Source organism: Cololabis saira, chromosome 2, assembly GCF_033807715.1.
Source record: "Cololabis saira isolate AMF1-May2022 chromosome 2, fColSai1.1, whole genome shotgun sequence".
Taxonomy (NCBI): domain Eukaryota; kingdom Metazoa; phylum Chordata; class Actinopteri; order Beloniformes; family Belonidae; genus Cololabis; species Cololabis saira.
The window spans coordinates 42,917,497-42,930,359 of NC_084588.1; the positions used below are offsets into that span (position 1 = coordinate 42,917,497).

At 42.5% G+C, this 12,863-nt stretch overlaps 1 protein-coding gene across 2 annotated transcripts; it reads left to right on the forward strand.

Annotated features, from left to right (window-relative positions):
• Nucleotides 1–6,880: 6,880 nt before the first annotated feature.
• irx6a (iroquois homeobox 6a) lies at nucleotides 6,881–12,500 on the forward strand. 2 transcript variants are annotated; one of them, XM_061711191.1, is made up of 7 exons: nucleotides 6,881–7,247; nucleotides 8,339–8,599; nucleotides 9,316–9,425; nucleotides 9,687–9,982; nucleotides 10,526–11,197; nucleotides 11,441–11,552; nucleotides 11,930–12,500. In XM_061711191.1, exons 1-6 carry the CDS (start codon nucleotides 7,182–7,184, stop codon nucleotides 11,545–11,547), a joined length of 1,512 nt encoding a protein of 503 aa, XP_061567175.1. In that variant the 5' UTR covers nucleotides 6,881–7,181; the 3' UTR covers nucleotides 11,548–11,552; nucleotides 11,930–12,500. The 2 variants fall into 2 exon arrangements, with proteins under 2 accessions (XP_061567175.1, XP_061567181.1); XM_061711197.1 differs by having other exon boundaries at nucleotides 8,389–8,599.
• The last annotated feature ends 363 nt before the right edge of the window (nucleotides 12,501–12,863 follow it).

Genomic DNA, 12,863 nt, shown 5'->3' on the forward strand with positions numbered 1-12,863 from the left:
CAGGCTGTACCCCTATATAGCTAAAGGATGGATGTTATAATCTTGTATTAATGGAAAACCAATTGATGAAGCAAAATGCACAGAATCAGTTTTATTCCGCTTTTTTTCAAGCTCCAAGAAAAACCTTTTTCTTATTTTTTCTGAGCACAACTTTTTTGGTTTAGATTTCATTCCTCAGGTAATGGAGGAATGGATCTTATCTGCTGGGTATTGAGTTTATTGCATCTGGCCTGGGTTAATTCAGAACAAACTTGTCAATGGATGGCAGGGTTTTATCCATGGTCTGAAAAAACCCAGCATCATTACCTCCACAGCCTGACAATGTGGCTGCACTAAAGCAAAAGACAAAGACAAATGTTCCAGGAAAAAAAGATTTTTTTCCTTGTTTTTTTTTTTTTTTTTTTGCCTGCATCTGGATCAAGTTGGGAATCGAGCATGGAAGGACCTCCACTGACTAAGCGGCAAATGAGGAACAGAAGGGCTTAACAATAGTACTGTCATTGGTAAAACTGTGATTTCCACCCTACTGGAAGCTCTGGTTGAGATTTAAGCATCTTTGCAGCTCACACAAAGATTGGTCTGGTACCAGTTAGTGCTGAGCTGGCACACTTACGGCGACATGAAACCAATCGGGTCAATATTCTTATACCTGCAGCAAAACAAGACCTAAGTGATGATGACTACCAGTTAACTGCTATGTCTTTGTTTTCCAGGATGAAGGTGTGAGATCTTACCGAAAAGGCCCTGGTGTAACATTATTTCATGCTTAGTACAAAAGTGATTTATCTCACTGTGTTACTGTGTTTTAACTTCTGTTCACCCATGGGAGTAACATCAAAATATATATGCTGGGAGTTGTAGGAAAAGAGCCTCCTTCCCTACATGCACCAGGCCTCTGAACTTTCAACTAAACTTTTAACACGTGTTAAACTACACACTGACGATATCAAAATTGACACTGCTATGCTAGTAAATTTTCCATGCATGCACACATACACATGCACACCCTACTGAAAAGTTCACTGCCCAAACTCACTGCCAGGAAGAGAGAAAATCCAAAACAATTTTTTCTTTCTTTCTTCCTTTTTCTTTTTTTTCTTTTTTAAGAAGAGCCAATCTAACTGTCAGCTCAGTCAGGATTATTCCACCACAGTTGGCTCCCTAGCTTTCCCGCCATAATCCACCCGAAAAAACTCTTGGTGAAGCCTTTCAAAACAGTTTATGCAAACAAACATCAAGCACAGCTATTTGTATTGGCACCATTCTGCAGTAAACCAGACTGAACCCAGACCAGATGGGGCTGGGCCGCTTCTTTCTCCAATGCGGTGCAACGTCATCGGCAGTTCCGCAGACACTCTCAATGGAGAGCGCTGTAAATCAGAGCGCTTCACAATTCAGACCGCTCTTCGTCACTTCCCCCACTTCTAAGTGCACATGTTTACATGTGCTATGGATTGCCACAGGGACAGATGAAAGTTCTGGGGAAATTTCACAACTCTGTTATTTTCGTGCCATAATGCTTTCTTTTCATTACTCGAGCTCATTTCTGGTGTTTGTATCCACAAGATACGCTGCGCTGTGGGTGTAGCTGAAGTTGCTGCTGAGCTTGCTCGTTCTAGCTCATCCGCTCAACTCTTGACCTCGGTTCATGGCTTTTTACATCTGCAATTGCATAAACATTGATAATCATTTACTTATAGCTTTAATATGTGCTCGACAATAGTTCAAATCTGACTGCCGAGAACTTATGGTTATAGTTAGGAGAAAGGATGCTGATCCATGCCATGGCCTGCATGGTGTTGACAGCGGTGGCTATGCTGTGGCCGGTAATTGGACTGACAGTAATAGGAACTGTCTATGTGCCTCTGTGGGCCTAAGAAATGGCCCACAATGCTGTTGTGGATTTAACGGCTGCAGTCAGATGGAAACCATGTAAATGCAATTTTCCTCGTGTTCCTTTTTTCGTCCTCCTTTTGAACACTGACACAATCATTTATGAGTTGAGTGAATTTCATGACCCTTGGGCACTTGAAGCCTGGTCAGTCGCCAGCTTGTGATTTCCGAGGTACATGGCTGTCAATGAGGAAATTAGCCCCCACCATTCATCATACAAGAGGACCTTATTGTTTTGCAGATACATGTATTTACCCGACAGCAGCATTTAGCCGAAGCTGCTGCCACTCGCCCTTCGCCTGGAGGGAGTTCGGTTGGAAGCCAAAGCCATCTCGACATAGACCACACGGAAAAAACACACAGCAGGGAGGAAACCTACACAAATTCCTTAGTGATGGGGACAGTAAATACATATTTGATCACATTCTTGTCCAAATGTGAGCGTTGGTGCAGAAGCAGACATAGATCCACATGATTGCCTTCCGACACACCCAGAACCGACATGTATATATGCCACACACTGACAAGAACACACCATGACGGAGAGCCTAAGACCTAACAGACAGCACATGGATACACACATCAAATGATAAAGCCACAGCCTATCCGCACACACACACACACACACACACACACATACACACTGAGAGAACACCTATAAGAGAAAATAGACATACATTCCTCCCACTCCTTCTCCATCTCGCTGACACACACCTTCACTCTCTCAAGCTGTGGAAGCCCGGCTGTCTCTCCATAAGCAGTTATTTCCCAGAGTTACTGCCAGAACTCCCTCTCTCACAGTGACAAGCTACAAATCCCCGACACCACCACTGATGATAGCTTTACAGTAGAGCCTCAAGGGGACTCTGCCAGCCAGCGCACATAAACAACACATGCATGACTTTCCGTGTTGCTCGCCTCTCTCCCTGTCTATTTCAGTTTCACCTTCTCCAAGGAGCCCCAGGGGCCTCTGGGAGAGGCGGCTCCCAGCGAAAATTTGCCTGGGGTTTGTTTGAGTTAAATATCTGACTACAAGTAATCAAAGTGACAAGGAAAGAAATGAAACACCAATTCCGCCTGTCCACTCATGTTCAGATCCATGTTTAAATTGTGGAAAGGGAAACAAAAAAAAATGGACATGTGTGTAATTATGCTGTTTCATAAATACACGCTGCCCTATAAACTCAAGATACCAATCAAAGCACACCACACTACTGTGGCACTACTTACACAACAATCAAACTTGTTCTGTCATCACGTACAATTATGTCTTTCTTCTCAACTCCAGATTGATTTAGGGAGAAATTGCCATGATGTCACGCTCACCCCGGTCCTTTTGTGTCTGTTTGATGAAGCTTTAATGACTCCCTATGTGTCTTGTAATTACTTGTCAGCCCTGGAGATGTTGGTTTCTGCGATAACTGGCCATCGCTGTGACCATACCATTCACTGCCTCCACCGTTTCTCATTCTGATATTTATTACTTTCCCTTCAATTTTGGATAATTTAGTAGGACTAATAATGCTCTTCGCGCGAGAGAGACATTTGTGCACATGCTGTGTACTTGTGTCTGTGTGTACATGTAATAATTCAAGACCACAAGTGCCTTGGTTTTATTGGCATATACCAATTTGGCTTTAATGAGATCACACACCTCCAGGTAGGTGCTGCTTCATCTCCAGCTACACGCAGGGTTCTCCCGCCATCTCTTCATCTGTCTGCCCTTATTACCATTTCATACACTCCCCTCTCTAACTCAACCAGTGCTGCCACCCCCATCTGATGAAAAACCAGAAAGGCTTTGTGTGGTTCATTAAGTCAGCATAGGAAATGTATTAAGTAGGAGAATAGGACTGGGAGCTATTGAGTGTTGACTTAACCTTTCCATTTTTTTAATGCTACGAAGCTCCTAATAGAGAATGCATGCATTACTCAGTCTCATTAGCAATTACTTGGATACCTCATAACAAAATACAATGGAACTTTGGGCTTTCACATTTTCTTAAACAACATAAGTGAAAGTATCAAAAGGGGGGATGTCTTTGTCTGCAGGTAGTTAGTTTCTTGAAGCCCCATCTAGATTTCTTACTCTAACGCACCAAAATGGTCAAAGTTATTTTTGCAAATAACAAAAGAAAAGAACAAATACCTTTTATGGGAAAAAATAAACGAGTAATTCAATCAAACATTTAGCTCCAGGTCAAAACTAACTTTGTTACAGTGCGATTACAGACCACTGCAAAGAGAATGCTTAACATCGTCTTGTCAAACATGTTAGAAGGAAGGGCACTGTGGTCAGTCTGCCATTACAATTAGCCTTCATTTCAGCTATATTCAGTGCGATCTGCACTGACTGCTGTACATGCATTATGCATGAGCACGTCCGTGTGCACTTGGGCCATCATGCATGCCCTTGTTGAAATGTATCGACTACTGGCATGCAATTACATTTAAGTTGTTTCAACCTTCTTTATGTGCACATTTGCCTGTAATAATGGTTTAAACTGGATTTGTGTATTCCCCTTTTAAGTACTAATAGGCTCTATTAATAGTTATTGTAGCGTTAAAAGAATGTTGCATTTGACTTATTGCTGATACATGTAATACAAATGTTTATCTTCATCTGCATCCAGCAAGAACAAGATGTTTCTATATAAGCATGCTGGGAGTTTTTTGTTCTATTTTTGTTTTTTAACATCAGGGGTTAAGTGTTTTTAGCATGATTCTGAACAATAAAGTAAAGGTATTTCTGGAAGGAGGTATATTGTGACCTTTTTTTATAAACTGACAACATTTCCTAAAGTAGTGATGGAGATTTTTTTTGACGTGCTTTGGTCAAATTACAGCACAATTACAATAGAAAAACTCAGTTTTCAACCATGTCATAACAATTCTTGTCATAGCAGCCACTTATGGTGGGTGGAGACAGCTATTTAGCTTCACTCCGCCCTCATCTTTCATGGTCTGTTTTGAAATAAGGGTTGAAGTTTTGTGATATAGCCACTTCCAAAATACAATCAGTGCTATAGGATGCAAAGTTGGGTGCCGATAAAATAGGGGAGGTTGGAACCTTTCCAGACTGGTTTGGGTCTGTGATGTCACAGTACCCTGCTTGTCTGAACAGCTCTCTGAATGATTTTTTAGAGTTATAGGCTGCTAAAACTAAGTGACACGGTTGTGTTATGTTTTTGGCATTGGTCAGGATTTAACACCCAAACAAAGCTCTCGAATAGAAAAAGTGGTTTTACAAATGATGTGTCCCTTTAAAGTCAAAGAACCATGATATTATCTGAACATTTTATATTGTCTTAATGTTTTTTTTTTTTTTTTTTAATGTTGGAGTCAGAATGTTTGAGAAATAAACTTTTACAAATTTTGTTCATGTGGCTCAGATCAGCCTTTTTACTCCAACTTTTCACTTTTTTTTGCCCCATTTTTTTTTTTTTTTTTGCCACATTAGTACCAAAAATACAGTACATTTAATGTTTGTTATAGTGTCCTTAAGAGTAAAGCTGGACTGTGGTCTCCTGTCCAACAAGTCCCCTGCTGGAGTTGAGTTGCCTGTCAGAAATTGTGAACACTTTGGAACAAAGGCGTGGTGTGTGTGTGTAAGTTGCCTGCTTTTTCCTTTCCTTTCCTTTTCTTTTTTTTGTGAAAAAGGACACTTCCCGGAATCTTGGCCAGTCTGTCCACTTTATCTCTGTGGAGAATCTGTGACTGGAGAGCGCCGTCTCTTACGCGCAGCTCTTTAGCGCCCCTTGGAGAGAAAGCCCGTAATCGCAGACGGGTCTCGTGGGGAGAGTGAACGCCATTCATAAGTGAGGGAAAGTCAGGGCACGGGGATTTGGCACAAGGTAACAGTCGTGACGGCGGAGAACTTCTGCAGCTCTGAAAGAGTCAGAAAGAGGTGGATCACATGACTCAGTGGAACTGATCCTCGCTGTCACTGTCAGTACAACTGTGTGCAGACTATAGGGGAAATAACTACCCCTCCTCCTCCCCTCGCCTGTCCCAGCTCGGCACAGGGGGAGAAGGCAAAGCTTGTTTGTGTTTAAAGAAGAGTGTGAGCACTGGTGATGGTTGAGCTGCCGAAATAATAACGCTTTACAATTATTTCTAGTTTCATTCAGTGTGCGGGAGCATCATTCCTTACCCATCTTTCATGTGAGCGTCATTCAATTAAAATGCAATTCTTGTCAACCCCATGCACGGATATTTAATTAGAGTGGAGAGCACGGCTTCCAGTGTCTTTTTTCCCCCTCCACACAGCTCTTAGGATTTCACCTCTAAGGCATATTTTCACTCTGTTACTCGTTGGTTAAACAAGGGCATGTATCCATTTGTTAATTGATACAATTACGCACAACGCGTAATGGTCACGTAGGTCTCCAGGCGCGCATCAATCACCCGTCTATTGACCTGCCAAAAAGCCCTCGAACCATTCCTGCAGGGACTGCCCCTATCTTTAATAGAGAAAGGTAGAAACATCATCGTCATTAACAACGGTGCGAACAGAGGTAGGAATTTACAAAAGAAAGATAGAAAAAAAAGTATGCATTTCTGCATTTATCTGTAATGCACTGTAAATAAAATGAAAGTTTTAATGTGTATCTGTGTGACTTTGCAATGCAATAAGCAGGACTTCATGTCTACTTCTTATGTGCCAGAGTGTCAAAACATGTGTGTTTAATGCAGGACAGTCGGAACATCCAAGTTTTTCTGTTTTATTCTGATTTATTGAACTTCACAATACTGCATTGTTACACTTCAGTGGCAGAACAAATACATTTCTCAAAACTATTAATGAGAAAAAAAATCTATTAGAAAACCGGGGCAAGACGGTGTACTGTGCACCTTAAGAAAAGCCTGCGTTGGATGTGATTGGCAAAGACATTTTTCTATCCTTGGTACCCTGCCGTTCCGGGATTACAGTGACGTCACGCTGATACCCTTGCATGGATGAATGCTAAAGAACTATAGAGCCACAAATAATAGCACAAGCAGAGTCCATATCTTGGAAGACTTACGTTATCCTTTAAGCCTCCTTCAGCTAACACAACAACATTTTTTTTTGCACTTAATGACGCTTAATTTCATTTCTTATCGGGTCCTAGGGGGGATTATTCATTCATATAAAACAATCTGCAGCTGGTGCCAGCCTAAAAAGTCTCCCTCCTTTGAGTCAAGTCATCTATTATTGAGCGAAAGGCCGTGCGTGGAAATGTGTGTAAGAAGGTGGATTTGAAGTAGAATTGGTTGCAATCGATCAAGGGTGAAGAATATTCCTGATGGTAACAAAAGAAGCAGCAATGTCTTTCTCGCAATTTGGATACCCTTACAATGCAACTTCACAGGTAAGCCTCCTTGCTTTTTGTTATTTCTCTTAAGTTATGTGTAAACTGTAAACTGGCGGCTCTTGCACATTTTTTTTTTTTATCATTTCACTCATCAGAGGACTTTCGCTTTATAAGCAACACTGACATTTGAGCAGCTGTTTTGAATGCACTGACGGCTATTTTGGCGTGCTGTTTTCATTATTGAACTAAATATCGATGTACCTAAACGCGCCCATGTCCAATTACACTGAATTATGAATGAACTCACGTGTTTTTCTGATGACAATGGAGATGAATGTCACCTATCGCGCACACTGGGAGGTGTAATTGGGCTGTGACTGTGCGTCTCCCCAAACTGTCGGAACTGATGCGACCTGTGAGATTTGTTTATGCACACAGTCCTTTAACCTCATCAAGATTTATTTTTCTTATTGCCTTTTTTTTTTTTTTGTGTGACAAAAGTGTAATCGCTCCAAATGGCGAGCAGGAAGTTCGGCTCGCTGAGGGTAGAGAAGTTACTCTCCTGGCAAAGTTAACTCAACTTTCAGCTGGATAACATAACAACCTCCAGCAGTGTGCTTAAAAGGGACATTTAAACTTTCACAATTGAAGTGAGATGGTGGTTACTCGACTCTTACTTTTTCTCTTGCGATAGTGAAAACACACTTTTTGAGACGATGAAAACAAGGGTGACTATTACGCACGTGTGGCGCAAAACTTGCCGTCGTGTTAATATTCTCTGAAAACGATTACGTTGAAAACATTATGCTGAAAATACAATATTAAGTTCAACGTTTCTCGTTTAATCGTGAAGAAATGCAGAAATGAGATTCTAACTCCCGTTTACACAGCCTAACTTTGTTTTATTCCAGGATTTCTCCGACTTACCTTGCATTAAGGCAAAACACGGAGTCTTTTCATTATAACTACTAATATGACCCAGATAGTAATAAAATTGCCTCCCGTTTTCTCTCGTTTTCCAAATTCCACAATGCCTGCAGACAGATAAATCGCACGGCGACAGTCACTATAGTAATCACAGACCTCCAGATATATAAGAACTGAAAAACAGCCAATGACCATATCTGTCCACAATTCTCTTCATGCAGTTTTTCGTGTCGGCAAACCCCAGTACGACTTGCTGCGATTCGATTTCCAGGTCGGTCTCTGACGGGACAGGCAGCTCCCAGACCGCCGCCGCCTCCTTCTGCTGCCCGCCCTACGAGAACCGGCTGCTGGAGCGCAGCCGCACGGAGCTGAACGCGGCGCTGGGGATGTACGGCTCCCCCTACGCCGCCGCGGCGGCAGCCAGCCACAACTACAACTACTTCCCCTACGGAACAGACCCGTCCGCGCTCTACTCCACTCTGGTGGGCAAGGGAAGGGTGGTGGAGGGGGGTCGTGGTGATGGGCTGATGTGATGATCGATCATCTGGGTTTATCAATTTATCTCACACTGCAAACATATCCATAAGGACAAGACAAGCCGTTTAATCCAACTGCACTTCTTATCATAAAGATGGACTTGACTCCTCTGAGATAAAATGTTATTTCAATAACATGATAATCCTCGATCTGTTTTGTTTCAATTAGGCGAAATTATCTTAGTCCATTGTCAGAAAGGTCATCTTTGGGATGAAAAATAATAGATTTTTTTGAGCAGATAAAGGACTAAAGGTTGTTTTAAATGGATATGTTGCAGTGCAGTTGAATCCTTTCTATCTTTCTGTGCTCCTAATATCAGTAACTTCAGTCCGATAAAAATGTAAAGCCTATAAAAAATGTTATGCAACAATATAGCTCATGATAATATCAAAGTAGAAGAATATCCAGAATAACTCAGTTTTTAGATCATACAATATATTATTGTTTGAGTGAGAAAAAATGGATTCCATGAATAGTTATTTCTATCACATATCCCTCTTTGTGAAAAGATTTACCTGAGTTCTGAGAGCTAAGAAATGTCTCAATGTCAAAACTATAGAAATGTCTTTAATGCCTCTGAAAAAGGGACCATTTTCAAAAATGCTTTAACATTTAAATGAGTTGCACTGAAGTTAAACCTCAACCTCTGTCTCTTCTACAGAATCCACAATATGACATCAAGGACAGCACAAGCACTTTACACTCTGGCATCACTCAGACTGCTGCTTACTATCCCTACGATCACTCCCTGGGACAGTACCAATATGACAGGTAGGTCCAGTCACCCTTATGTGAAGGTGTGAATGAGCACTGCAGCACTTATTAGTACAAGTAGCCTTTCAGTGGGGTCATTTGCATAATTTTTTTACCAGAAGTTAGTGTATTTCCATACAAATGCATGCATGAATTAAAGCGGTACATATTTCAGCTTTGAGAAGTACAAGTACAGGATGTCTGAGGAAATAGCCCTGAGTGATATGCTTCAGTAACTGCTCTAATGGCAACTCTGTCCCTGCGTGTGTCCTGCTCCAGATATGGGACGGTAGACTTTAACGGCACAGCCAGAAGAAAGAACGCCACACGTGAAACCACCAGCACCCTGAAAACGTGGCTCTATGAGCACCGCAAGAACCCCTACCCCACCAAGGGAGAGAAGATCATGCTGGCCATTATTACTAAGATGACGCTCACCCAGGTGTCCACCTGGTTCGCCAACGCCAGGAGACGGCTAAAGAAGGAGAACAAGATGACCTGGTCGCCAAAGAATAAGACCGGTGACGACAAGAAGGATGACCTCAACAAGAGTGACCAAGACTGCGTCACCAAAGGTAATCATTCCTTTTCTTTATAGAGGGAAACGTTTCTTTATCGATATTATATATATCCTTTATTTAACCAGGTAAAAAACTCATTGATATTAAAACCTCTTTTTCAAGAGTGACCTGGCCAAAATGGCAGCATAAAAACAATACAACAATACATACATACGAACACTGACAGTCAGTCACACATTCCGGGGAAACAATAGTAAAACAATAGTAAAATTTACACAACGGGGCAGTCGCAAGAACCGAGAGAGCTAATTTCTCTGTCTTTTAAAATGGATTTGAATTTACCTAAGGATACAAGCTCAACCAATTTCAAGTCCTTCTGCGCATCATTCCAAGTTGAAGGGGCAGAAAACTTGAACGCCTTGGCTTTTTACTCAGTTCAGTTCTAGCTCTATTAGCCTAAAATATGATATTTATGGTTAATTTAGGCCAATGAAGTCACTTTGGGAGAACTGTAGTGTCAGGGTCAACTTAAAAGTTTTCCTAAGCCAATGAGAAAAGTGATTTGCACCACAGCAAACATTTTTTCTTTTTGTTTAGATTCCAGCGACTGCAAGGAAGAGAAGGATCTGCATCTAAGTGACTTGGAGGACATGGATGAGGACGACTGTGACAAGCTAGAGAGTGACTGTGAAAAGACAGCAGCGGACGAGCAGGACTTCCAGAGGGCCATGGCCGTATCTGCAGCTCCCCCCAAAAAAGACTGCAGCTCCGAGCTGCACCTGAGTTTGACCAACAGCTTCCACTCGTTCCCCTGCGCCATCAAGAGTGTCGCCGCCCTCCCCCCTCTCCCGTCTGATTTCCTGGATCCTGTAGTCCCCAAACCCGCCTCTGGCCCATCGGCAGGAACCGTGTCCCTGTCCCACTTTGAGGCGTCGGAGAAGCCGCGGATTTGGTCCCTGGCTCGCACGGCAGCTTCCGGGGTCATCCTGAGCCCTCAGCAGCTCGGCCCCGAGCTGAGGACGGGGAACTCCACTGGGGATTGCCAGCTACAAAGCGTCAGACTTGCGGGGGTTCCTACTGGACAGTGCGGGGCCATGAGAGGCCTCCATGAAACCGGCAGCATCAACAATGCTGAGAGCACATTCCCAGAGGGCTCATCCTTGCACTCCAAAGTTTATGGCACTAGCAGCTACGGCCACAAGGGCCTCCAACTTCACTGTTCTTCCTATTCTGCACTTCCAGAGACATGTCAGTACTCCACTATTGAAGGTATGTATGTCTCGTATGTATATATGCATATATATATATATATGATTTACGACACAATCATATAACAGATGAAACAGTTTCATCCGGAGTTACGTTTTTATTCTTCCTTATGTCATTCTTCATCGTTTATTTATTTATTTTGTACTCAAGAATGCATTTTAAGGTCACGGAGTGATGGAAAAACTTTCTGTCCACTTTCACTTGGAGCAGCTTTCTAGAGATGTGCTTTTATCTGTTGTGCAGGATTCTCTGGCGGCAAAGCAGAGATCCAGTCGTCTGACCTCAGCGAAGCCTGTGGGACCCTGCAGGATGACAAGGTCACTGCATTCAGGCCAGTCATGAAGAGGTGAAGCAGGTGAGAGGCTGCACTGAACTGGAAGAAACCATTACAGTCACTCTCTCTCTCTCTCTCTCTCTCTCTCTCTCCTCTCTCTCTCTCTCTCTCTCTCTCTCTCTCTCTCTCTCTCTCCTCTCTCTCTCTCTCTCTCTCTCTCTCCCACACGCATACACACACATAAGAGCATGAGGCAAGGGAAAAACTTGTAGAAGCATATGCACACATGCAATTCTTTCTTTTTTAAATTACTTTTAAACAACATGCAGGATGAGAAATCTTTTGCAAAAACAGCATACAAAATAAATCCAGTTAGGGAGCACTTTTTGAAGCATTTTCCACTATAAAGATATTTTTTTGCAACTCATTTTAATCTCCGTTATTTCTTTTGTTAACAGATTTTTCTGGTGAGATGCCAAGAAGAAATAACAGGATATTTATTATGCACTAAAGGCCACGCTGGCCGAGCAGAGCGGCCGAGGAGCTGCAGGCTCTGCTGCAGAGAAAGCTGTCAAACCGTGGACTTGACTATCATTTTGCACAACGCAGTTTTTATGACGTGAAAGACTTTATGCAAAAATAACCCGAGATGCAAACGTGCGACCGTGGCTCCAATGGGAATGGAAGAATCTGTCTATGGCAATCGTGTAGTGTAGCAAAACCTATTTATTTCTCTGTGTATTTATTACTTTATGTTGTCTCTTTGATTATTATTTAACTTGTTGCATTTGTGTTTTGTTCAATGTTTCGTTTCACCGTGGCTTCTTCGTGTCATTTCGCCTGATGTAAAAGAGGAAGAAAAAAAAAGCTGGTTGGACTCACAGCTGACTATAAAAGCACCGAATCCGCCGTTTTGCGAGTACACTGTTGTTCTTTTTCTTTTTTTTCTTTTTATCTGTCATTGTGTTAAACTGTGAACTCCTGCCGTGTTTTGCCACCCATGACAATTTTCTAACAATACATTTTTTTCCAAGACCTTTTAGTCTTCTGTGTCACTTGTGTTATTCAAAAGATGCGAACTTCCAAAGCAGCCAATTAAAAAACATTTGCAGATGTGTATTTGATCAAAGTTCGCAGTCTTGACTCGGCGCCTGCAGCCGCAGCCCAGATGGAAGGTCATAATTCAGAGGAGGGACGTGAGTGAAATGCACAAGTCGCTGAAGAAAGGGGGACATCGTCCCTCCATTGTCGGGATCTAATCAGAAGTGGCATCAAGCACTTTGTTAAGCCTGAATTATGGTTCCGCGTTAATTCGACGCAGAGCTTACGCCGTAGGGTACGCGGAGACGCGCCCCGTACGGTGCGCGTCTCCGCGTACCCTACGCCGTAGGC

Coding starts and splice junctions, on each gene's coding strand:
- irx6a (XM_061711191.1), top strand. CDS start 7,182: ATGGTAACAAAAGAAGCAGCAATGTCTTTCTCGCAATTTGGATACCCT. Junction 9,426..9,686: donor GGACAGTACCAATATGACAG/GTAGGTCCAGTC, acceptor GTCCTGCTCCAG/ATATGGGACGGTAGACTTTA. Junction 11,198..11,440: donor TCAGTACTCCACTATTGAAG/GTATGTATGTCT, acceptor TCTGTTGTGCAG/GATTCTCTGGCGGCAAAGCA.